Source organism: Rattus norvegicus, chromosome X (assembly GCF_021556685.1).
Source record: "Rattus norvegicus strain SHRSP/BbbUtx chromosome X, alternate assembly SHRSP_T2T, whole genome shotgun sequence".
NCBI classification, from domain to species: domain Eukaryota; kingdom Metazoa; phylum Chordata; class Mammalia; order Rodentia; family Muridae; genus Rattus; species Rattus norvegicus.
The window spans coordinates 74233529-74257925 of NC_141554.1; the positions used below are offsets into that span (position 1 = coordinate 74233529).

Sequence of the window (24397 nt, forward strand, 5' to 3'; positions counted from 1 at the left end):
TCCAGCCTGACATCTATCATCTTAAGAAGATTGAATTTAAAGTCATTTTCTTGGAATTCCAGTATGTTAGGGTACCCAGGACTTGCTGCAGTAGGATAGCTCGGTTGTGGTAGTGCCATGTTGTCCTGGTTTTGTTGACTGTGTTCTTATACTGACCTTTAACCATCTGGGTGTCCCTAATAATGGCAGGCCTGGAAGTTCCTGATGTCAGCAGGCCTCCGGGAATGCAGGTAGAGCTGGTGGTGGTTCCTGACAGTTGTAGGCCTCTGTTTGTCTTGTGCAACAGCAGGTCTCCAAGGAGGCAGGCAAATTTGTAACCTGAGAAATGGGGTTCAGAGGAGATAGGGCAGAGCTTGCTGCTGCTGGGTTTGCTGCAGCAGGCAGGGAATTGGGGTAAGAGTCCCAACTTATGGTCACCAATGACTACAGGCCTCTGAGATTGTGGTTAGAGGTATGAACCAGAAGATGGAGGGCACAGGGGACAGGGCAGACCCCACAGCTGCTGGGCTTGCCAGGGACCCAATAGGCAGTGGGGTTGGGATTAGTAGATCTTACCTGGTTGGTTCTGGCAGCAACAGGTTGGCCTGGGAACTGGAGTGGAGTGGGCAGAGTGGCGCTCACTGCTGCTGGGTCTCCCCAGAGGGGCCAGCATGCAAGGAATTGGGTCTCATCTGGTGGTCACTAATGGCTACAGGTGTCAGGGATTATGGTTAGAGGTGTGCATAAGATTACTTTTTAAGGTAAATAATAAGATGATTGATCCTTTCTTTGTAGCTGCAAATTGCAGCCTGCCAATAAGAGAAACTGACTGAGAAAAATGTTTTACTTGATTTCTTTATTAATCTATAACAAGTTGCTTAGATACGAATGTAAGTGGGTTCTTAGGAATATTTTTGTCACCTGTTATATGTAAAACATTTAATTACATAAAGGTATTGGGGAACTCATTGTAATCATTCACTTAAAGAAAAATAGAATATAACCACAGTGGAATTTTTATACTGCTTGAGAGATTTTGCTGAGGAGTATAAGCAGGGGGTGGGGGTGGGGATAAAGTAGAGAGAACTTGTCTGAACTATCAAGAAGGTTCTTGCATCCATATGTTCTGCCGATCCTGCACCTCCTACGTCAGACCCAGTCGTGTCAAAGCTGGACTGTGACAATAGGATCTCTGCTGATTTGTTCATACTTCATTAAATAAAGATGACAGTGGTGATGTCATTCTGTGATCTTGACTCCATCTTGTACTGTAGCATTGACCTTGTGAACTCGCTGACATGCTGAAAGAAAGCATTCGATTTGAAAAGACATTCTGAGGACTGAACTGGTCTGCAGTGGACCAATAAGCTACAGAAGTAAAGTTAGGGGCAGTAGGATGTCTTAGCAAGTGAAAGTGCTTGCTTCACAAGCCTGATGGTCTGAGTTCTATCAGTGAACCCACAGTGGAAGGAAAAAAAAACAACTCCTTAATGTTGTCTGCTGATTAGCTCCATGGCATATGTTCACATGTACACACACACACACACACACACACACACACACACGTGCACACACACGTGCACACACCAAACACATGAAAAAATGATGACAAGGATGATGATGATAAATGTTTAAAATAAAAAAGTAAATTGATCTTAGAATCATAATTCTCAACAGGAAACCTGTGCAATACATTTAGACTTCCTGTTTTTGCTGTTGGCTAACTCTGCAACCCTCTCCCTAGTGGGTGCACTGTTGGTTTCTGCTGGAATGTGTGTTTCCCTACTGACAATTCCAATACCTCCAGGAAATACCATTATGTATCACAGATCATCTGAGCCTCTTTGTATGACATTTTCTCTTATCTTTTCAAATATGGATTCCTCTTATTGCTGTTTCAAATATATTGTGCTGGCAAAACCCCCAAGACAATAATATTAAATAATTGTGCCAGCAACAAGCACCCTAATTTTATTTTCATTTTGAGATGGAGCAAGTAAACCAGGCACAGAGGTGCATACCTTTGATACCAGTACTCAGGAGGCAGAAGCAGGTGGACCATTCTGAGTTTAAGGCCAGCCTTGTTTACACAGTGGGTTCCAGGCCTGCCAGTAGGCTACTCAGACTTTGTATCAAAAAAAAAAAGGGGGGGGATCGGGAGAGCAAGTGTAATTACTACTTTGGCTAGTTTGGAGTTCTCTGGGGCTCAGTGGATAAGTGCTTACTATGCAAGCAGGAGAACCAGCTTTCTGATCACCCAGCCAGCCCAACCACTGTAAACCCAGTGCTTGGGAGGACCCCCCCCAGGACAAGCTAGCTAGTTAGTCTAGCCAAATGCAAGAAGCAAGCTCCAGAACAAAGTGGAGAGTGATCCAGAAAATCCCTGGGGTCATCTTCACACATATTTTCACACACACACACACACACCTGCCCACGCACATGAGAACATACAATTGAACACACACGACACACACATACAAAAATTAAAATTAAAAAAGAAACTATGCTATTTTATAACATCTTCCCTGTAAGATGTTTTCTTCCATTTTCAGTTTTCTGGCATCCAGGCCTCCCTCAAACTTTTCTTTGATCTGAAATGCCCTTCCTTGCCTTAAAATGCCAATTCATTTTTCAAGACTATTCAACAGTACTTTTTATTTTCTTTTTTTAAAGATTTTATTTATTTATTTATCTATTTATTTACTTTATATGAGTGCACTGTAGCTGTCTTCAGACACACCAGAAGAGGGCATCAGATCCCATTACAGATGGTTGTGAGCCACCATGTGGATGCTGGGAATTGAATTCAGGACCTCTGGAAGAGCAGTCAGTGCTCTTAACCGCTGAGCCATCTCTCCAGCCCTAAATGGTACTTTCTCATTGCTTTGGCTTATGAAGCTGAGATATTCAAGGAAAGACCACAACTTAGGAACAAGATTCAAACAATGGCTCATGATTGTCCTATTCCCCTCTCCTTATAGCAATTTGCATCTTTTTTTTTCCTGATGCAAACGCAAGAGGTTTCTTTTTCTGGCCAGTGGAACTTGCAGGTTTTATGTATGCTATATACAGTTAGAATCCAAAAGCCTGTCTAGATGTGAAGACTGACACATCCTTGTAATCTGAACACTTAAGAAGCTGAGGTCAGAAGGACAGTAAGTTTTAGGCCAGCCTGGCTGGGCTACACAGAAAGACCTGTCTCAATAAAATTCAAGTCACTGAAATGACTTCTTTTTCACTTTCTTTCTCTCTCTCTTTCTCTCTCTCTCTCTCTCTCTCTCTCTCTCTCTCTCTCTCTCTCTCTCCCTCCCTCCCTCCCTCCCTTTCTCTCTCTCTCCCTTTCTCTCTCTCTCTCTCTCTCTCTCTCTCTCTCTCTCTCTCTCTCTCTCTTCTCTCTCCCTCTCCCTCTCCCTCTCTCTCTCCCTCTCTCTCTGTCTTTCTTTCTTCCGCTTATTATTGTTACCAGGGATGGAATCTAGGGCCTTCTATATATGTTAGGCAAGTGCAAGTGCTCTACCACTGAACAATATCCCCAGCCCTTAAAAATATTCTAAAAAGAATGGAGAGATGGTTCAGCAGTTGAGACCTGAGTTCAGTTCCATGTACCCATGTCAGATGGCTCACAACCACTTGTAACCCCAGCTCTAAGGGATCTGATCCAATGCCTCTGGCTTCTGTGGATACTTGCACTCAAGTATATATACTCACACAACCACACACAGACACACATTCATCTATACACACACATATGCCCATGCACACACAAACCACACACATGATGAAAAACAAATTACATTTTAAAAGTAAAATAAAAATCTCTTCACTCTATTTGTCTTTGTCCATGTAGCAAGTCTCAAAAATCACTCTGGGTAGCCCTGCTTTTTTTAAAAAGTGTGTGTGTGTGTGTGTGTGTGTGTGTGTGTGTGTGTGTGTGTGTGTGTGTGCTTGCTTGCTTGCTTGCTACTGGGTGCTAATGGAGGCAGAAAGAGAGCACCTTCCCTAGAGCTGGAGTTATAGACGGTTGTGAGCTACCTAACATAAGTGCTGGGAACTGAACTTAGGTCCTCTAGAAGAGCAGGAAGTACTGTTAACCACTGACCCACCTCTCCAACCCTTGCCTCTGCTTTTTAAGATCACTGTGCATCTCAAGGTTATAGGGTACTACAAATGGTAAGGCTTGGGTAATACGCAGAATTGCAGGAGAGATTTTATGCATAGCCCCAGCTGAGCCCCATTGAACAGGGAGGAACAGGGCTCCGCAGCTCTGAGCAGAGCAGTGTCTACTGCTGTGATGGCAACTTCTTTTTGTTTTGTGCCCTTGGGATCTTTAGAGAAACAAAGGGACCAGTCTACTGGCTTTAATCTAGTCTTTGAATGGCTCGGTTCTTCTTGGTCCCTACTACTTAAATCACCCTGTCTCTAGAGAGTCCATTCTGATATGCCCAAGCTTTCTGGTGATCCATCTTGCCTAACTAAGTCTTTTATTCATGCCAGAGAGATTTAAAAGACCTACTTGGCAGTCATTTTGGAAACAGAATCAGAAGAATCCAAATTTAAGGACAGCCTGGATTAAATAGTGAAATAGTGAGACTGTTACAAACAAAGATGGCCCTTGGCCATGCATTTAAGCTGTGTTCCTTCAGGAATTTTCCTCAGTAAGAATTCTGGCGTTTTGAGCTCTATTTACCTGTCTCTTACTTTCCTCAGTTGTTTTCAAACTGCCAAGAAGATGTTATATGTGAACTCCTTAAAGCCTCATCTCAAGTAGCACTCTGTGAACCCACCCCACTCACCTCTCACTCACCATGTAGTTCCCTGCTCAGTGTGCCTAGCACAGCATTGCCTAGATTAAAGGCGAGCCATGAACACACATTCATTTCCTTCATGAGGCAGGTCTACTCAAACGCCAAGATCGTTAGAGTTCCAGCATCTTACTAAGTGCTGATCACTATGAGGGGACCTGGTCATTCTCTTTCTAATCACCTCCTGGTTTTTAGTCTATCTTCCTACTTCTGATCTTTCTAATAAACTCTTGATGCTACATTAGGAATGCTAACCCTCTAAGGAACCGCCTTATTGTGCTTCACCTACCTTTTGTCTATTTAATTATAGACTCTGCAAGTTTACCTCATGGAGAGCAGCCAGTGTAACCCGAGGACCTGGAAGAAAGAGACAGAACACCTGGTGTGAGTGGCAGGCTTGGATAAACCAGCTGTGTCTGAAGAAAAGGCAGAAATATGCAAGTTACAGCCAAGAGCAGTAAGGGGCGAGAGCAGCCCCTGAAAGGCAGCAGCGAGGTCTAAACGCACCAATGAATATTTCAAGGGAATCTGAAGGCACTCAGATGGCAGCTTTGTGCTCATATGGCAAAAGATACAGCACAATGGATGACACTGTAAAAGTAAGCATTCTGGAGTAGATGGTAGTGTTCACACCTTTGAATATAATTTCTAGTTTTTCAGGCTTCAAAAGTTGTTTCAGTGCTGGCGATGCAGCTTGGTGGTAGAGCGCTTAGTTAAAAGGGGAGATGTTTTTTTTTGTTTTCATCGTTTTACTTAAAAGAGCCAATTCTGGGGGTTGGGGATTTAGCTCAGTGGTAGAGTGTTTGCCTAGCAAGCGCAAGGCCCTGGGTTCGGTCCTCAGCTTCAAAAAAAAAAAAAAAGCCAATTCTGAGAGTACAGGAGTTTTAAAATGTCACATGTAATTAAAGTGTAGGGCTGGAGAGATGGCTCAGTGGTTAAGAACACTGACTGCTCTTCCAGAGGTTATGATTTCAAATCCCAGCAACCACAACCATCTGTAATGAGATCTGGTGCCCTCTTCTGGCCTGCAGTCACATATGCAGGCAGAATGCTGTACATAAATAAATAAATCTAAAAAAAAAAAAAAAGAAAGTGTAGCCAGTTCTGTTGCTTTTCCCTCTCCCGGTTCTATTTATTGTAGTGCTTATTGTGGTGTTTATTGGGGACTCAAGTCTTGGAGCATCCTCGGCAAATGTTCTATCACTGACACACACCTTCAGTCGTGTTATGTTTTGTTTACAGTGCTGGGAATTAAACCAAAATTCTCAGGCAGGCTAGGCAATTGCTCTATCGCTGAAATATATTCCCCAGCCCTTAAAAAATTGTTTTTGAGAAAGAGTCTGATTGACAGGGCTAATCCCAAACTTCCAATCCTCCTGCCTCAGCCTCTCAAGTATTTGGGATTTGCAGCATGTGCTATCGCACTCAGCTGGAGTAAGTATTGTTCTGTTTTCAGATTTTCATTATTATAAATGATGTTTCAATGAATAGGAAACTGGATACGCACACTATTTTTATCCAATATGAATGTCTGGATTAATTTTCCTTCTGCATTCTAGGGAAATTCCAGTCTGCTCTTAAGATCAATCCTAGTAATACACAAATAAAGCCTTAGTTTCCATTATTTCTGTTACTTACATAGATCACTACCTTTCTGGTGGTAGAGTGCGGCATCATGATCTGAATTGTTTCCTTTGTACCAGCTATACTTGAGGTGTGAGCCCCTCTTTTACAGCTGAGAATTACTCTGGGTTATGCTAAAGATCATGATATCAAACTTCCTTTTTTCTTTCTTCATATATTTTCCTTTTTTATATTTTTATTTGTTTGCTTGTTTGGAGACAGGGTTTCTCTGCATACTCCTGGCTGTCCTGGAACTCAAGTTGTAGATTAGGTTGGCCTTGAACTCACAGAGATCCACCTGCCTCAGCATCCTGACTACTGGGATTAAAGGTGGTATCCACCACTACATTTGCCTCTCTTCCCTAATTCTTAAAGGATCACGTTCATAAAGTAAATAAAGACCTCAGGAAAAGGAGAAGCTGGTGAAGATAATTCTTACCCTAGGAAATCTATTTAGCCTGTACCATTCGTGGACTATAAATTCTGGCTCCATTAGTTTCTGCCAGGAGGGTTCTGAATATTCATCTGTCAAACACAGGTTAGGGAAGCAGTCACTATAAGATGCAATGCTGTGTTCTCTCCTTGGTGTTCATAAGCACCCATCAAGAAGAAAGAAATATGGGCTTATAGACAAAACATTTTTATTTGATATGTTTTATTTACATTTCAAATGCAATCCCTTTTCCCAGTTTCCCGTCCATAAATCCCCTATCCCTTCCCCTTCCCCCTGATTCTATGAGGGTGTTCCATCACCTACCCACCCACCCCTTGCCCCTCCCTGCCCTGACATTCCCCTACATGTGGGCATCAAGCCTTGGAAGGACCAAGGGCTTCTCCTCTTATTGACGCCCAACAAGGCCACCCTCTGCTACATATGCAGCCGGAGCCATGTGTCTGTCCATGTGTATACTTTAGATTGTGGTTTAGTCCCTGGGAGCTCTGGTTGGTTGATATTATTGTTCTTATGGGGTTGCAAACCCCTTTAGCTCCTGCAATCCCTTCTCTAACTCTTCCATTAGGGACCCCCTTCTCAGTTCAATGGTTGGCTGCAAGCATCCGCCTCTGTATTTGTTAAGCTCTGGCAGAGCCTCTCAGGAAACAGCTATAACAGGCTTCTGTCAGCATGCACTTCTTGGCATCAACAATAGTGTCTTGGTTTGGTGACTGTATGTATATGGGATCGATCCCCAGGTGGGGCAGTCTCTGGATGGCCTTTCCTTCAGTCTCAGCTCCAAACTTTGTCTTCCTATTTCCTCCTATGAATATTTTTGTTCCCCCTTCTAAGGACTGAAACTTCTGTACTTTGTTCTTCCTTTTTTTTTAAGATTTATTTATTTGTTTCATGTATGTGGGTACACTGTTGCTATCTTTAGGCACACCAGAAGAGGGCATCGGATGCCCATTACGGATGGTTGTGAGCCACCATGTGGTTGCTGGGAATTGAACTCAGGACCTCTTGGAGAGCAGTCAGTGCTCTTAACCCCTGAGCCATCTCTCCAGCCCTGTACTTTGTTCTTCTTCTTGAGCTTCATGTGATCTGTAAATTGTGTCTTGGGTATTCTGAGCTTTTGGGCTAATATCCACTTATCAGTGAATGCATATCATGTGTGTTTTTCTGTGATTGGGTTACCTTACTCAGGATGATATTTTCCAGTTCCCTCCACTTGCCTATGAATTTCATTAAGTCATTGTTTTTGATAGCTGAGTAATATTCCATTGTGTAGATGTATCACATTTTCTGTATCCATTCCTCTGTTGAAGGGCATCTGAGTTCTTTCCAGCTTCTGGCTATTATAAATAAGGCTGTGATGAACATAGTAGAGCATGTGTCTTTGTTATATATTGGGGCATCTTTTGGGTATATGCCCAAGAGAGGTATAGCTGGGTACTCAGGTAGTTCAATGTCCAATTTTCTGAGGAACCTCCAGACTGATTTCCAGAATGGTTGTACCAGTCTGCAATCCCACCAACAATGGAGGAGTCTTCCTCTTTCTTCACATCCTCTCCAGCATCTGTTGTCACGTGAGTTTTTGATCTTAGCCATTCAGACTGGTGTGAGGTGGAATTTCAGGGTTGTTTTGATTTGCTTAAAGACATTCTATTACAGAAAATAAGCCAGTAGCAAAAGGACAAATATTGCATTATTCCTCCCCTTATGAGGTTTATAAAGTAGTCAAATTCATTAAGAATAGAAATGGTGGGCAGCTCTCTGCTCCCAGACCCGGCGAGAGAGAGACCCAACCGCCTGGTCAGGTGGGCACTCCTGAGGCTGCAGAGCGGAAGAGACCACCAACACTGCTCACCCCTGCCCACATCCCTGGCCCAAGAGGAAACTGTATAAGGCCTCTGGGCTCCCGTGGGGGAGGGCCCAGGAGCGGCAGGACCCCTGCCAGAGACACCGCCGGACCCTGAAGGAAACAGACCGGATAAACAGTTCTCTGCACCCAAATCCCGTGGGAGGGAGAGCTAAACCTTCAGAGAGGCAGACAAGCCTGGGAAACCAGAAGAGACTGCTCCCTGCACACACATCTCGGACGCCAGAGGAAAAAGCCAAAGACCATCTGGAACCCTGGTGCACTGAAGCTCCCGGAAGGGGCGGCACAGGTCTTCCTGGTTGCTGCCGCTGCAGAGAGCCCCTGGACAGCACCCCACGAGCAAACCTGAGCCTCAGGACCACAGGTAAGACCAAATTTTCTGCTGCAAGAAAGCTGCCTGGTGAACTCAAGAAACAGGCCCACAGGAACAGCTGAAGACCTGTAGAGAGGAAAAACTACACGCCCGAAAGCAGAACACTCTGTCCCCATAACTGACTGAAAGAGAGGAAAACAGGTCTACAGCACTCCTGACACACAGGCTTATAGGACAGTCTAGCCACTGTCAGAAATAGCAGAACAAAGTAACACTAGAGATAATCTGATGGCGAGAGGCAAGCGCAGGAACCCAAGCAACAGAAACCAAGACTACATGCCATCATCGGAGCCCAATTCTCCCACCAAAACAAACATGGAATATCCAAACACACCAGAAAAGCAAGATCTAGTTTCAAAATCATATTTGATCATGATGCTGGAGGACTTCAAGAAAGACCTGAACACACTTAGGGAAGCACAGGAAAACATTAATAAACAAGTAAAAGCCTACAGAGAGGAATCGCAAAAATCCCTGAAAGAATTCCAGGAAAACACAATCAAACAGTTGAAGGAATTAAAAATGGAAATAGAAGCAATCAAGAAAGAACACATGGAAACAACCCTGGATATAGAAAACCAAAAGAAGAGACAAGGAGCTGTAGATACAAGCTTCACCAACAGAATACAAGAGATGGAAGAGAGAATCTCAGGAGCAGAAGATTCCATAGAAATCATTGACTCAACTGTCAAAGATAATGTAAAGCGGAAAAAGCTACTGGTCCAAAACATACAGGAAATCCAGGACTCAATGAGAAGATCAAACCTAAGGATAATAGGTATAGAAGAGAGTGAAGACTCCCAGCTCAAAGGACCAGTAAATATCTTCAACAAAATCATAGAAGAAAACTTCCCTAACCTAAAAAAAGAGATACCCATAGACATACAAGAAGCCTACAGAACTCCAAATAGATTGGACCAGAAAAGAAACACCTCCCGTCACATAATTGTCAAAACACCAAATGCACAAAATAAAGAAAGAATATTAAAAGCAGTAAGGGAAAAAGGTCAAGTAACATATAAAGGGAGACCTATCAGAATCACACCAGACTTCTCGCCAGAAACTATGAAGGCCAGAAGATCCTGGACTGATGTTATACAGACCCTAAGAGAACACAAATGCCAGCCCAGTATCCAGCAAAACTCTCAATTAACATTGATGGAGAAACCAAGATATTCCATGACAAAACCAAATTTACACAATATCTTTCTACAAATCCAGCACTACAAAGGATAATAAATGGGAAAGCCCAACATAAGGAGGCAAGCTATACCCTAGAAGAAGCAAGAAACTAATCGTCTTGGCAACAAAACAAAGAGAATGAAAGCACACAAACATAACCTCACATCCAAATATGAATATAACGGGAAGCAATAATCACTATTCCTTAATATCTCTCAATATCAATGGCCTCAACTCCCCAATAAAAAGACATAGATTAACAAACTGGATACGCAACGAGGACCCTGCATTCTGCTGCCTACAGGAAACACACCTCAGAGACAAAGACAGACACTACCTCAGAGTGAAAGGCTGGAAAACAACTTTCCAAGCAAATGGTCAGAAGAAGCAAGCTGGAGTAGCCATTCTAATATCAAATAAAATCAATTTCCAACTAAAAGTCATCAAAAAAGATAAGGAAGGACACTTCATATTCATCAAAGGAAAAATCAACCAAGATGAACTCTCAATCCTAAATATCTATGCCCCAAATACAAGGGCACCTACATACGTAAAAGAAACCTTACCAAAGCTCAAAACACACATTGCACCTCACACAATAATAGTGGGAGATTTCAACACCCCACTCTCATCAATGGACAGATCATGGAAACAGAAATTAAACAGTGATGTAGACAGACTAAGAGAAGTCATGAGCCAAATGGACTTAACGGATATTTATAGAACATTCTATCCTAAAGCAAAAGGATATACCTTCTTCTCAGCTCCTCATGGTACTTTCTCCAAAATTGACCATATAATTGGTCAAAAAACGGGCCTCAACAGGTACAGAAAGATAGAAATAATCCCATGCGTGCTATCGGACCACCACGGCCTAAAACTGGTCTTCAATAACAATAAGGGAAGAATGCCCACATATACGTGGAAATTGAACAATGCTCTACTCAATGATAACCTGGTCAAGGAAGAAATAAAGAAAGAAATTAAAAACTTTTTAGAATTTAATGAAAATGAAGATACAACATACTCAAACTTATGGGACACAATGAAAGCTGTGCTAAGAGGAAAACTCATAGCGCTGAGTGCCTGCAGAAAGAAACAGGAAAGAGCATATGTCAGCAGCTTGACAGCACACCTAAAAGCTCTAGAACAAAAAGAAGCAAATACACCCAGGAGGAGTAGAAGGCAGGAAATAATCAAACTCAGAGCTGAAATCAACCAAGTAGAAACAAAAAGGACCATAGAAAGAATCAACAGAACCAAAAGTTGGTTCTTTGAGAAAATCAACAAGATAGATAAACCCTTAGCCAGACTAACGAGAGGACACAGAGAGTGTGTCCAAATTAACAAACTCAGAAATGAAAAGGGAGACATAACTACAGATTCAGAGGAAATTCAAAAAATCATCAGATCTTACTATAAAAACCTATATTCAACAAAATTTGAAAATCTTCAGGAAATGGACAATTTCCTAGACAGATACCAGGTATTGAAGTTAAATCAGGAACAGATAAACCAGTTAAACAATCCCATAACTCCTAAGGAAATAGAAGCAGTCATTAAAGGTCTCCCAACCAAAAAGAGCCCAGGTCCAGACGGGTTTAGTGCAGAATTCTATCAAACCTTCATAGAAGACCTCATACCAATATTATCCAAACTATTCCACAAAATTGAAACAGATGGAGCCCTACCGAATTCCTTCTACGAAGCCACAATTACTCTTATACCTAAACCACACAAAGACACAACAAAGAAAGAGAACTTCAGACCAATTTCCCTTATGAATATCGACGCAAAAATACTCAATAAAATTCTGGCAAACCGAATCCAAGAGCACATCAAAACAATCATCCACCATGATCAAGTAGGCTTCATCCCAGGCATGCGGGGATGGTTTAATATACGGAAAACCATCAACGTGATCCATTATATAAACAAACTGAAAGAACAAAACCACATGATCATTTCATTAGATGCTGAGAAAGCATTTGACAAAATTCAACACCCCTTCATGATAAAAGTCCTGGAAAGAATAGGAATTCAAGGCCCATACCTAAACATAGTAAAAGCCATATACAGCAAACCAGTTGCTAACATTAAACTAAATGGAGAGAAACTTGAAGCAATCCCACTAAAATCAGGGACTAGACAAGGCTGCCCACTCTCTCCCTACTTATTCAATATAGTTCTTGAAGTTCTAGCCAGAGCAATCAGACAACAAAAGGAGGTCAAGGGGATACAGATCGGAAAAGAAGAAGTCAAAATATCACTATTTGCAGATGATATGATAGTTTATTTAAGTGATCCCAAAAGTTTCACCAGAGAACTACTAAAGCTGATAAACAACTTCAGCAAAGTGGCTGGGTATAAAATTAACTCAAATAAATCAGTAGCCTTCCTCTACACAAAAGAGAAACAAGCCGAGAAAGAAATTAGGGAAACGACACCCTTCATAATAGACCCAAATAATATAAAGTACCTCGGTGTGACTTTAACCAAGCAAGTAAAAGATCTGTACAATAAGAACTTCAAGACACTGAAGAAAGAAATTGAAGAAGACCTCAGAAGATGGAAAGATCTCCCATGCTCATGGATTGGCAGGATTAATATAGTAAAAATGGCCATTTTACCAAAAGCGATCTACAGATTCAATGCAATCCCCATCAAAATACCAATCCAATTCTTCAAAGAGTTAGACAGAACAATTTGCAAATTCATCTGGAATAACAAAACTATCCTCAACAATAAAAGGACTTCAGGGGGAATCACTATCCCTGAACTCAAGCAGTATTACAGAGCAATAGTGATAAAAACTGCATGGTATTGGTACAGAGACAGACAGATAGACCAATGGAATAGAATTGAAGACCCAGAAATGAACCCACACACCTATGGTCACTTGATTTTTGACAAAGGAGCCAAAACCATCCATGGAAAAAAGATAGCATTTTCAGCAAATGGTGCTGGTTCAACTGGAGGTCAACATGTAGAAGAATGCAGATCGATCCATGCTTATCACCCTGTACAAAGCTTAAGTCCAAGTGGATCAAGGACCTCCACATCAAACCTGATACACTCAAACTTATAGAAGAAAAACTAGGGAAGCATCTGGAACACATGGGCACTGGAAAAAATTTCCTGAACAAAACACCAATGGCTTATGCTCTAAGATCAAGAATCGACAAATGGGATCTCATAAAACTGCAAAGTTTCTGTAAGGCAAAGGACACTGTGGTTAGGACAAATCGGCAACCAACAGATTGGGAAAAGATCTTTACCAATCCTACAACAGATAGAGGCCTTATATCCAAAATATACAAAGAACTCAAGAAGTTAGACCGCAGGGAGACAAATAACCCTATTAAAAAATGGGGTTCAGAGCTAAACAAAGAATTCACAGCTGAGGAATGCCGAATGGCTGAGAAACACCTAAAGAAATGTTCAACATCTTTAGTCATAAGGGAAATGCAAATCAAAACAACCCTGAGATTTCACCTCACACCAGTGCGATTGGCTAAGATCAAAAACTCAGGTGACAGCAGATGCTGGCGAGGATGTGGAGAAAGAGGAACACTCCTCCATTGTTGGTGGGATTGCAGACTGGTAAAACCATTCTGGAAATCAGTGTGGAGGTTCCTCAGAAAATTGGACATTGAACTGCCTGAGGATCCAGCTATACCTCTCTTGGGCATATACCCAAAAGATGCCTCAACATATAAAAGAGACACGTGCTCCACTATGTTCATCGCAGCCTTATTTATAATAGCCAGAAAATGGAAAGAACCCAGATGCCCTTCAACAGAGGAATGGATACAGAAAATGTGGTACATCTACACAATGGAATATTACTCAGCTATCAAAAATAACGAGTTTATGAAATTCGTAGGCAAATGGTTGGAACTGGAAAATATCATCCTGAGTGAGCTAACCCAATCACAGAAAGACATACATGGTATGCACTCATTGATAAGTGGCTATTAGCCCAAATGCTTGAATTACCCTAGATCCCTAGAACAAACGAAACTCAAGACGGATGATCAAAATGTGAATGCTTCACTCCTTCTTTAAATGAGGAAAAAGAATACCCTTGGCAGGGAAGGGAGAGGCAAAGATTAAAACAGAGACTGAAGGAACACCCATTCAGAGCCTGCCCCACATGTGGCCCATACATATACAGCCACCCAATTAGACAAGATGGATGAAGCAAAGAAGTGCAGACTGACAGGAGCCGGATGTAGATCGCTCCTGAGAGACACAGCCAGAATACAGCAAATATAGAGGCGAATGCCAGCAGCAAACCACTGAACTGAGAATAGGTCCCCTATTGAAGGAATCAGAGAAAGAACTGGAAGAGCTTGAAGGGGCTCGAGACCCCAAAAGTACAACAATGCCAAGCAACCAGAGCTTCCAGGGACTAAGCCACTACCTAAAGACTATACATGGACTGACCCTGGACTCTGACCCCATAGGTAGCAATGAATATCCTAGTAAGAGCACCAGTGGAAGGGGAAGCCCTGGGTCCTGCTAAGACTGAACCCCCAGTGAACTAGTCTATGGGGGGAGGGCGGCAATGGGGGGATGGTTGGGAGGGGAACACCCATAAGGAAGGGGAGGGGGGAGGGGGATGTTTGCCCGGAAACCGGGAAAGGGAATAACACTCGAAATGTATATAAGAAATACTCAAGTTAAAAAAAAAAAAAGAATAAAAAAAAAAAAAAGAATAGAAATGGTGGTTGCCAGGGGCTGAACACAGAAGGGGATTGAGAGACAGTAATGTAGTGGGTACATAAATTATCTGGGGAAAAAGAAAACATTCCAGAAATGGACAGTGGTAACAGTTTTATGACAACGTGACTATTATGGAATGTAATGGCACGAAATTTAATAATATAGAACTACACATTTTAAAATAGTTAAGAAGGGACAGTAAAATGCCTCAGCAGGTAGAGAAGGTATTTGCTGCCAAGTTGGAGACCCAAGTTCAGTCCACCAGAATCCATGTTATGGAAGGAGAGAGAGTGCAAGTGCAAGTTGTCCTCTGACCTTCACATGCATGTCATTGCCCAGGTGTGTGCATACACTAAATAAAATATATTGTAAATTAATTTTAAAATAATGGTTAAAGGGCCTGGGAGATGAATCATCACCGAAGACTTGAATGTGACCTCCTGAACCTATATAAGAAGCCAGATGTGGTGGTGCACATCTGCATTCACAGCACACCTACCTGGAGAAGGGAGGTGGAAACTCGAAGGCCAGTCCAACCCAGAGTACATTGCTGCACAAAAGCAAAAACAAGGAGAAGACCCTGCAAGGTGGAAGGTGGGAGGCAAGAACTCACTTCCAAATATTCTCCCCTGATCTCTAGGCACATGCTGTGTGTGGCACATGTACTTGCAGTTAAAAACATGGTTAAGGGGCTGGAGAGATGGCTCAGTGGTTAAGAGCACCCGACTGCTCTTCCAGAGGTCCTGAGTTCAATTCCCAGCAACCACATGGTGGCTCACAACCATCTGTAAAGAGATCTGATGCCCTCTTCTGGTGTGTCTGAAGACAGCTACAGTGCACTTATATATATAATAAATAAATAAATCTTAAGGGTTGGGGATTTAGCTCAGTGGTAGAGCGCTTGCCTAGGAAGCGCAAGGCCCTGGGTTCGGTCCCCAGCTCCGAAAGAAAAAAAAAGAACCAAAAAAAGAAAAAAGAAAAAAATAATAAATCTTAAAAAAAAACATGGTTAAAATCATGTTTTGTTTTATACATATTTTACCACAATAAAAGTAAAATGACTACTTCTTCCTTAAGATTGTGACCAGTCTCCCTCTTCTCTCCTACTAATCTATTTTAAAAATTGGCAAGGCATCTGAATACATTTCAAAAACATGTATAAAAAGCCAAACAGAACAAGAAAGAGTGCTCAATACCAGCAGTTACTATGAAACTAAAAATTAAAACCATAAAGCCACTAGGATGGCTATGTTAAAAAAAAACATACCAAGTATTTTAAAGGCGTGGAATGATCTCATGGAAATGTAAAATGGTACACTATGAAAAAAAACTTGGTGGCTTTTCAAAATGCTAAACATGGAATTATTATATGACCCAGCTCTACTCTTAAGTATATAATCAAGAAAAATGCATACAAAACATACCCAGTGTTTAGAGCCACATTACTCTAATAGCTAAAAATGAATGACCTTAAGCACCTGTCAATTGATTAATGGATAATAAAATATAGTACAGCCACGCAATCACATGCCTGTAGTTCCAGCACTCAGGCATCTGGGAAAAAAGGATGTCAATTTCAAAGCCAGTCTGACCTACACAGGAAAACATCGCTCAAAAAATAACTAGATAGATAAGACAAATTTGGGATGGAAAGTTTTGAGGGTGGGTTGGTGTCCCTATCGTTCCAGTGGGGTTCCTGCCTGACTACAGGAGATGGCCTCTTCAAGTTCCATATCCCCAGTGCTGTAATCTCAGTTAGTTAAAGTCACTCCCATTGATTCTTGTACATCCTTGAGACTTCCCGTTTTCCACCCAGATCCCTTTCTTTTCTTTGTTTTTCACTCTTATAAAGACAACATTTCATTGGGGCTGGCTTACAGCTTCAGTCCATTATCCTCAAAGTGGGAACATGGCAGCATCCAGGCAGGCAGGGTACAGGAGGAGCTGAGGCTTTATATCTTCATCTGAAGGCTGCTATCAGATCCCTGACTTCCAGGCAGCTAGAACTAGGGTATCAAAGCCCATGCCCACAGTGATACACCTATTTCAACAAGGCTACACCTCCTAATAGCACCACTCCCTGGGCTAAACATATATAAAGCATCATATTTTGCTTCCTGGCCCCCATAGGCTTGTTCAAACATACTAACAAGCCTTGGGGGGCCATACCTACCCATAGCATATTAAAAAATACATTTAGTCCAACTTCCAAGGTCCCCATAATCTATAGCAGTCTCAGCAATGTTAAAAGTCCACAGTTCATGGTCTCTTCTGAGATCCATCCAGTTAACTGTAATCCCTGAATAAAGACAGGAAACCAGCTGGGCAAACTCCAAACCCTGCATCTCCATGTCTGGTGTCAAAGCAGTCTTCAGATCTCCAACTCCTTTTTCATGTTTATTGACTACAACAAACTCTTTCTCCTGGGCTGTTTCCCCTCTCTGTTAGCAGCTTTGCTCAGCAGATAGTCCATGGCTCTGGCATCTCAAACATTTTGGGGTCTTCAAGGCAATTTCAGTGTTACAGCTTCTTTTTGCAATGTCTTGCATCCAGACATGATCTTCTGGTGTCACTTCTTCAGCTCTGCCCTCTGTAGCACTCTAAGCTCACGTTGATTCACTCCACTTCCCCTGCTGCTCTTGGCAGTCATCCCATGGTACTGGCATCTCCAATACACTGGGGTCTTCCACTACAACTAGGCTTCACCAATAGCCCCTCATAGGCTCTCTTCATGGTGCCAAGCCTCAACTCCTTTGCATGACCCCCTCAGTCCAGGGATGTCAACTGCAAGGGGGTTGCCTCTCATAATGCTCAGTTCAGTCTCAGTTGCTTTTCAAGACCCCTCATGCCTTCAAAACCATTACCGCCTTTGTGACTCTTACACCTTACCAAGTACAGCTGCTGTAGGAGGTCAACCTTGACTAACTCTGGAACACAACTTCTTTGTGTTCTCAGAAAATAACTTCCCAGAAGATTTCACCTCAGTGATACTGGTCTCTTCTTAATCACCACTAATGTCTTAGGTCTAGCAAACCAGCAACAATTGTCTGAGTGGTCCCTTCTATTCTGGACTCTAAAGCCAGAGCCATGTGGCCAAAGTTGTTGGGTTCTGCTGCTTGCTGAGGCTGGCACATTGCCCCTTTGTTCTATTATATTATCACCAGCTTTCTGTTTTCAACTCCTTCACTGACTAAGCTTGGCTGTCCCGGATCTTCCTCTGTAGACTGAACTCTGAGATCTGCATGCCTGGCTACTAAGTACTAGAATTAAAGGTATGGTTCACCAAGCATGGATTTAAGTTTTTCTTCACCTAGAACTTGCTCAGTTCTAGACTGAACTGGAACTGAGAGATAATGCTTGCCTTTGCCTCCTATGATTAAAAGCTTATACTACCTTGCCTGAACTTAAACTTAGTTAGGTAGGATCTTGCTCCCAAGGTCACCACTCCCTCAATTCAATTTAATATCTTTGAACACAGGATTCAGCTTCATTTCATTCCCTGGTCCCCCTTTAATACTAGAACCATATATTTTATATTTTTCTTTTCTTAGCTTGCTACTCTTCTTTTAAATGCTCTTCATGAGACTTAACCAGAGAACAAAGTCTAAGATGGGGTTTCTGAGACTTTCTTTGTAAATGCAATTAATTTGAGGCTCTTCTCCTTAGCCTCAGGCAGAGTCTCAGACATGGGGGGGCAGGGAGTAGCCACATTCTTCCCCCAAGTACCACAAAAACAGTCTCTAGGCCACATATTGAAATTCTCCACTGAAACCTCTTGGGCCAGGTCTGCCCAATTCGAATCATCTCAGTAACAAAATCTTCCATAGTCCTACTAGGATAGCCCATCAAGCCCCATTTAAAGCATTTCATTGCTTTCCAAATCTAACTTTCCCAAATCCACATTCTTTCAAATAAAAACATGGTCAGGCTAATCACAGCAATACCCCACTTCTTGTATCAACTTTTGTCTTAGTTAGGGTTTCACTGCTGTGAACAGACACCATGACCAAGGCAACTCTTATAAGGACATCATTTAATTGGGGTGGCTTACAGGTTCAGAGGTTCAGTCCATTATCATCAAGGTGAGAACATGGCAGCATTCAGACAGGCATGGTGTGGGAGGACCTGAGAGGTCTATATCTTCATCTGAAGGCTGTTATCAGAATACTGACTTCTAGGCAGCTAGGACTAGGATATCAAAGCCATGGCCACAGTGGCACACCTATTCTAGCAAGGCTACACCTCCTAATAGTGCCACTCCCTGGGCCAAGCATCTATAAACTACCACAATATGCAAGACTCTGAAGCACTTCCCTACCTGGTCTGTGTGTGTGTGTGTGTGTGTGTGTGTGTGTGTGTGTGTGTGTGTGTGTGTACAGAGACTGATAGTAGAAAGAACTGTTAAAATGTGGGTCATTGGCAACTATGAGATCTTCTTACTGCCATGGAGAGTCCTAGGGTTACAGGCACATGACTCAGCTATGATAGTACTTGTACTGGCTGGTTTTATGTATCAACTTGACACAAGCTGGAGTTATCACAGAGAAAGGAGCCTCAGTTGAGAAAATGCCTCCATGAGACCCAGCTATAAGGCATTTCCTCAACTAGTGATCAAGGGGAGAGGGCCCAGCCCATTGTGGGTAGTCATGGGTTCTATAAGAGAGCAAGCTGAGCAAGCCAGGGGAAGCAAGCCAGTAAGTAACCTCCCTCCATGGCCTCTGCATCAGTTCCTGCACCCTGACCTACTTGAGTTCCAGTCCTGACTTCCTTTGGTGATGAACAGCGATGTGGAAGTGTAAGCTGAGTAAACCCTTTCCTCCCCAACTTGCTTCTTGGTCATGATGTTTGTGCAGGAATAAGAACCCTGACTAAGACAGTACTATTATACTCCAAAGTGTGTACCCATGGGAGGGGAAGTGAGTGTAAATGGTTGTTTATCAACTTTACCATGAATGCCAAAAATTTTGGTGGGAGCAGTTCACAAGTTAGGTGATGGACAGCTTAAAAGTACTGTACTCCTTTGGGACAGCTCTGTCAAAACTTCAGGAGAACAATTGAGAGGTGTCAGTGGGTAAATGTGATTGTTGCTAAGCCTGAATTTCAATTCCATTGACCTTTGGAGGGAGGGAGAGGGGGAGGGGGAGGACTCCCAAAGGTTGTTCTCTGATGCCCACATATGTGCTTCCCCATGCACACAAACACATTAGATAAATGAATAGTCTCAAGAGGCAGATGGAGGGAGGTAATCAGGAGGGAGAGTGGATGGGGAGGGGAATGGGGGAATCAGCATCAGATGTGGGGAATGACAGGGGTGCGAGATGGCCAGATGGCTAGGAAAATGAATGAAATCTGCAACTGATAGGGTAAGAAGGTGGGGAACATCACCAGGATGAGACAGAGAACTGGGATAATGGAGGTGCCCAAGAATCAATGGGGGTGACCTTAACTGTGACAACACTGGGGATATGGAACCTGAAGAGGCCACTTCCTATAGCCAGGCAGGAACTCCAGTGGAGCAATACAGCAAGATAGCCATGAATTCTACCACCTTGAGCTTAGGCCAACCACACTAGATAGCAAGACCCTGTCTCAAGAAAACACTCAATGGTTTGTCACTAACGTTTTAAGCTTCTTTTTCTTTTGTGTGCCTGGGACAAAAAGAGGGAATGGGGTGACAAAGAGTTGATTTGGGGACTTCAGGATGGATTGGAGCCAGTATATGGCAGGGTTCTGGCAACTACCAAAATGAAGCATTTTATGGCCACAGGGGGATATTTGGAGTCCTTAAGATCAGAGCACAAGCTGAGTTGGAATGAGGGTATCTCCTGGTTGGTATAAATGTGGGCCACAGGAAAGGTGCTGGTAAGAGACCCTGATGGTATATTCTTCTCACTCTGGAATGGACTGGTATTGACTTTGGCATGCAGTGACCCTTAGGGCTTTCAGAGACTGAACCACCAACCAAAGATCATTCAAGGGCTGGACCTGACTCCCTCCCATATGTAGCAGAGGTGCAGCTTGGTCTTCATGTGAATCTAACAATAGGACTGGGGCCTTTCCCTAAAGCCGGTCTGTAGATCCTGTTCCTCTAGCTGGGCTGTCTTGTCTGGCCTCAGTGAAAGAGGATGCACCTAGCCCTACATAGATTCAATGTGATAGGCTGGGGAATACTCAGGGGGGCCTTCACCCTCTAAGAAGAGAAGGGGAATTAGGGGGAGAAGCTGTGGGGGGGGGGACCAGAGGGAGCAGTGATTGGGATGTAAAGTGAATTTAAAAAATAAAAATAAAAATTTAATTTAAAAGCACCCTAAATAATAAATAATACCTCTCTAAATAAATAAACTATGTGAACTTTGGAAACTGTATAGTAAGTGAAGAGAACCAATCACAAAAGACCATATATTCACTTATACAAAATGTTCATAAAAGATTCAGAGAAACAAAATAGATTAGTAGTTGCCAAGGGCTAGGTAGGTTGGGATGAAATAAGGAGCAATTGCCAATGAATATGACATTTCTAACTGAGATGATTAAAATGTTCCGCTGATTGCTCACGTCTGTGAACAGACCAAGAATACTCACAAAGTGACTTGTGGAATATATGAATTATAACTCAGAGCTATAGAAAGGAGGACTGGGTGTGAAGCTGTACTTGTCTAACAAGCACAACGCTTTAGGTTTGATTCCCAATACTGCACAAATTAGGTGTATTATAACGGCAACACTTAAGAGATGACAGCAGAAGGACCAGAAGTTCAAGAACAACCTAGAGAACAAAGTGAGTTTGAGGCCAGCCTGTCTCAAAAATAAATATGAGGGACTGGAGAGATGGCTCAGTGATTAAGAGCACTGACTGCTCTTCCAGAGGTCCTGAGTTCAAATCCCAGCAACTACATGGTGGCTCACAACCATCTGTAATGGGATCTGATTCCCTCTTCTGGTGTGTCTGAAGACAGCTTCAGTGTGCTCACATCCATAAAATAAATAAATCTTTAAGTAAATGAACAAACAAACATGAAAGAAAGTTCTTAAAATGGGACTGGCAAGATAGCTTAAGGAGTAAATGCACTTGTCACAGACAGTGCCCATGACCTATGTGATGGAAGGGGATAGTCAGCTTCTGAAAATACTCCCATAAACAAACAGACAAATATTAAAGTTCCTGACAAAGAGCTATGCCTACATTGAACATCTTAGAAAGGCTGGTCAATTGATGGAGCATCAATAACTACGGAGAGGTGGAAACGTCGCAGGTACAGGGCCCTAACTACAATTTCTCTTGGGCTATCTCTAGCTATTTATTGCCCACCTCTGCGTATGCTCTAGAATCCTTGTGAATATTAGGTAAGTCCTTTTAGAATGTAAAAGAAGACCTCTAGCGTCCACCAACTCAAAAGCTAAGAATATTAGCAAATACCACTGAATGCCTGTAAGAAAGGCCTCCGCGTCCGAAGAACAATTTCCCGTCCTTGTAATCCGCTACTTGCTATGCTAAAAAAAAAAAAAGTCTTGATTTATTATGTCCTTTGCTCTATTGCTGTTTTTTAATGTTTTTTAAAAATCTTTTCTTGAAACTAGTACCACATTGAAACATGAGATTTGGAATTTGGGTGAGTGACTTAAATCTGTGTTTTCAGGCCATATTCATTGACATTTGCCATCTAAAATAAACTATCTCATATCCTATTCAAGGTGACAGCTGTGATTTTATATCATCAAAAGAAAGAACATTAGGGCTGGAGAAATGGCTCAGAGGTTAAGAGCCCTTGTTACTCTTGCAGAAGGCACAGGTTCAGTGCCCAGCACCCTCAGGGTAGCTCACAACCACTCCAATTCCAGGTTACACAGAACCTTCCTCTGACCTCCTAGACCAGCTTGGTCGCAATCTGCCTACTTGCTAGGAACATACATGGTATAGATACATACATGCAGGGAAAACATTCATACATAGCAGATAATAAAATAAATCTTTTTTAAAAAAGCTGTGAAGCAAATTTATTTAAAAATAAATTCCTCCTCCTCCTCCCCCCCCTCCTCCCCCTGGTTCTGGCAGGTCTCGAACTTGATATGCAGATCAGGTTGGCCTGAAACTCAGAGATCTCCCTGTCCCTGTCTCTGTCTCTGCCTCAAGTGCTGAGACTAAAGGTGTGAGCCATCATGCCCAACAATAACTCTGTTTCTTTAAAAAATAAAAGGGGGACTGGGGATTTAGCTCAGCGGTAGAGCGCTTACCTAGGAAGCGCAAGGCCCTGAGTTCGGTCCCCAGCTCCGAAAAAAAAAAAAAAAAAAAAGAACCAAAAAAAAAAAAAAAAAAGACAGGAAAAAGAAGACCACAGGGTACAGACTGTCTAAGATGCTGTTACTCATTTTTTCAATGGGCAATACAGATTTACTGGTTGTTAGTGTGAATAAGGACCGAGAACAGAGTACGACTGGAATGTTGGGGATCAGAATGCATTGAACAAGGGGGAAATAAAAAGGAAACTAACTGCAGACCTGTCTTCTGAGACTGTAGGCTATAAAAGAAAAAAAAGAATTAAATTTAGCTAAAAAGAATTTAGTTGGTTCAGGGAAAGCAAAAATGATAGTAATTATGTATTTTTTTTAATTTATTTAATACGTAATAATAATTCTTTGGTTTCCCGGTAAACATCCCCCTCCCCCCTCCCCTTCCTTATGGGTGTTCCCCTCCCAACCATCCCCCCATTGCCGCCCTCCCCCCAACAGTCTAGTTCACTGGGGGTTCAGTCTTAGCAGGACCCAGGGCTTCCCCTTCCACTGGTGCTCTTACTAGGATATTCATTGCTACCTATGAGGTCAGAGTCCAGGATCAGTCCATGCATAGTCTTTAGGTAGTGGCTTAGTCCCTGGAAGCTCTGGTTGCTTGGCATTGTTGTACATATGGGGTCTCGAGCCCCTTCAAGCTCTTCCAGTTCTTTCTCTGATTCCTTCAACGGGGGTCCTATTCTCAGTTCAGTGGTTTGCTGCTGGCATTCGCCTCTGTATTTGCTGTATTCTGGCTGTGTCTCTCAGGAGAGATCTACATCCGGCTCCTGTCGGTCTGCACTTCTTTGCTTCATCCATCTTGTCTAATTGGGTGGCTGTATATGTATGGGCCACATGTGGGGCAGGCTCTGAATGGGTGTTCCTTCAGTCTCTGTTTTAATCTTTGCCTCTCCCTTCCCTGCCAAGGGTATTCTTTTTCCTCATTTAAAGAAGGAGTGAAGCATTCACATTTTGATCATCCGTCTCGAGTTTCATTTGTTCTAGGCATCTAGGGTAATTCAAGCATTTGGGCTAATAGCCACTTATCAGTGAGTGCATACCATGTATGTCTTTCTGTGTTTGGGTTAGCTCACTCAGGATGATATTTTCCAGTTCCAACCATTTGCCTA

At 42.5% G+C, this 24397-nt stretch overlaps 1 protein-coding gene across 2 annotated transcripts in view; it reads right to left on the reverse strand.

The window, feature by feature from the left end:
* Positions 1-818: 818 nt before the first annotated feature.
* The window catches only part of Snx12 (sorting nexin 12), a 129877-nt gene continuing 106298 nt past the window's right edge, over positions 819-24397 (reverse strand). Inside the window, exons 5-6 of one of the 2 annotated variants that reach the window (XM_087600340.1) lie at positions 5071-5138; positions 819-1280 (exon numbers count right to left, since the gene is read on the reverse strand). In XM_087600340.1, coding sequence (XP_087456466.1) covers positions 5103-5138 — 36 coding nt within the window. In that variant the 3' untranslated portion in view covers positions 819-1280; positions 5071-5102. Of the gene's footprint in view, positions 1281-5070; positions 5139-24397 lie in introns of those variants that run through there. The other variant, NM_001108817.2, reaches the window with a different exon arrangement.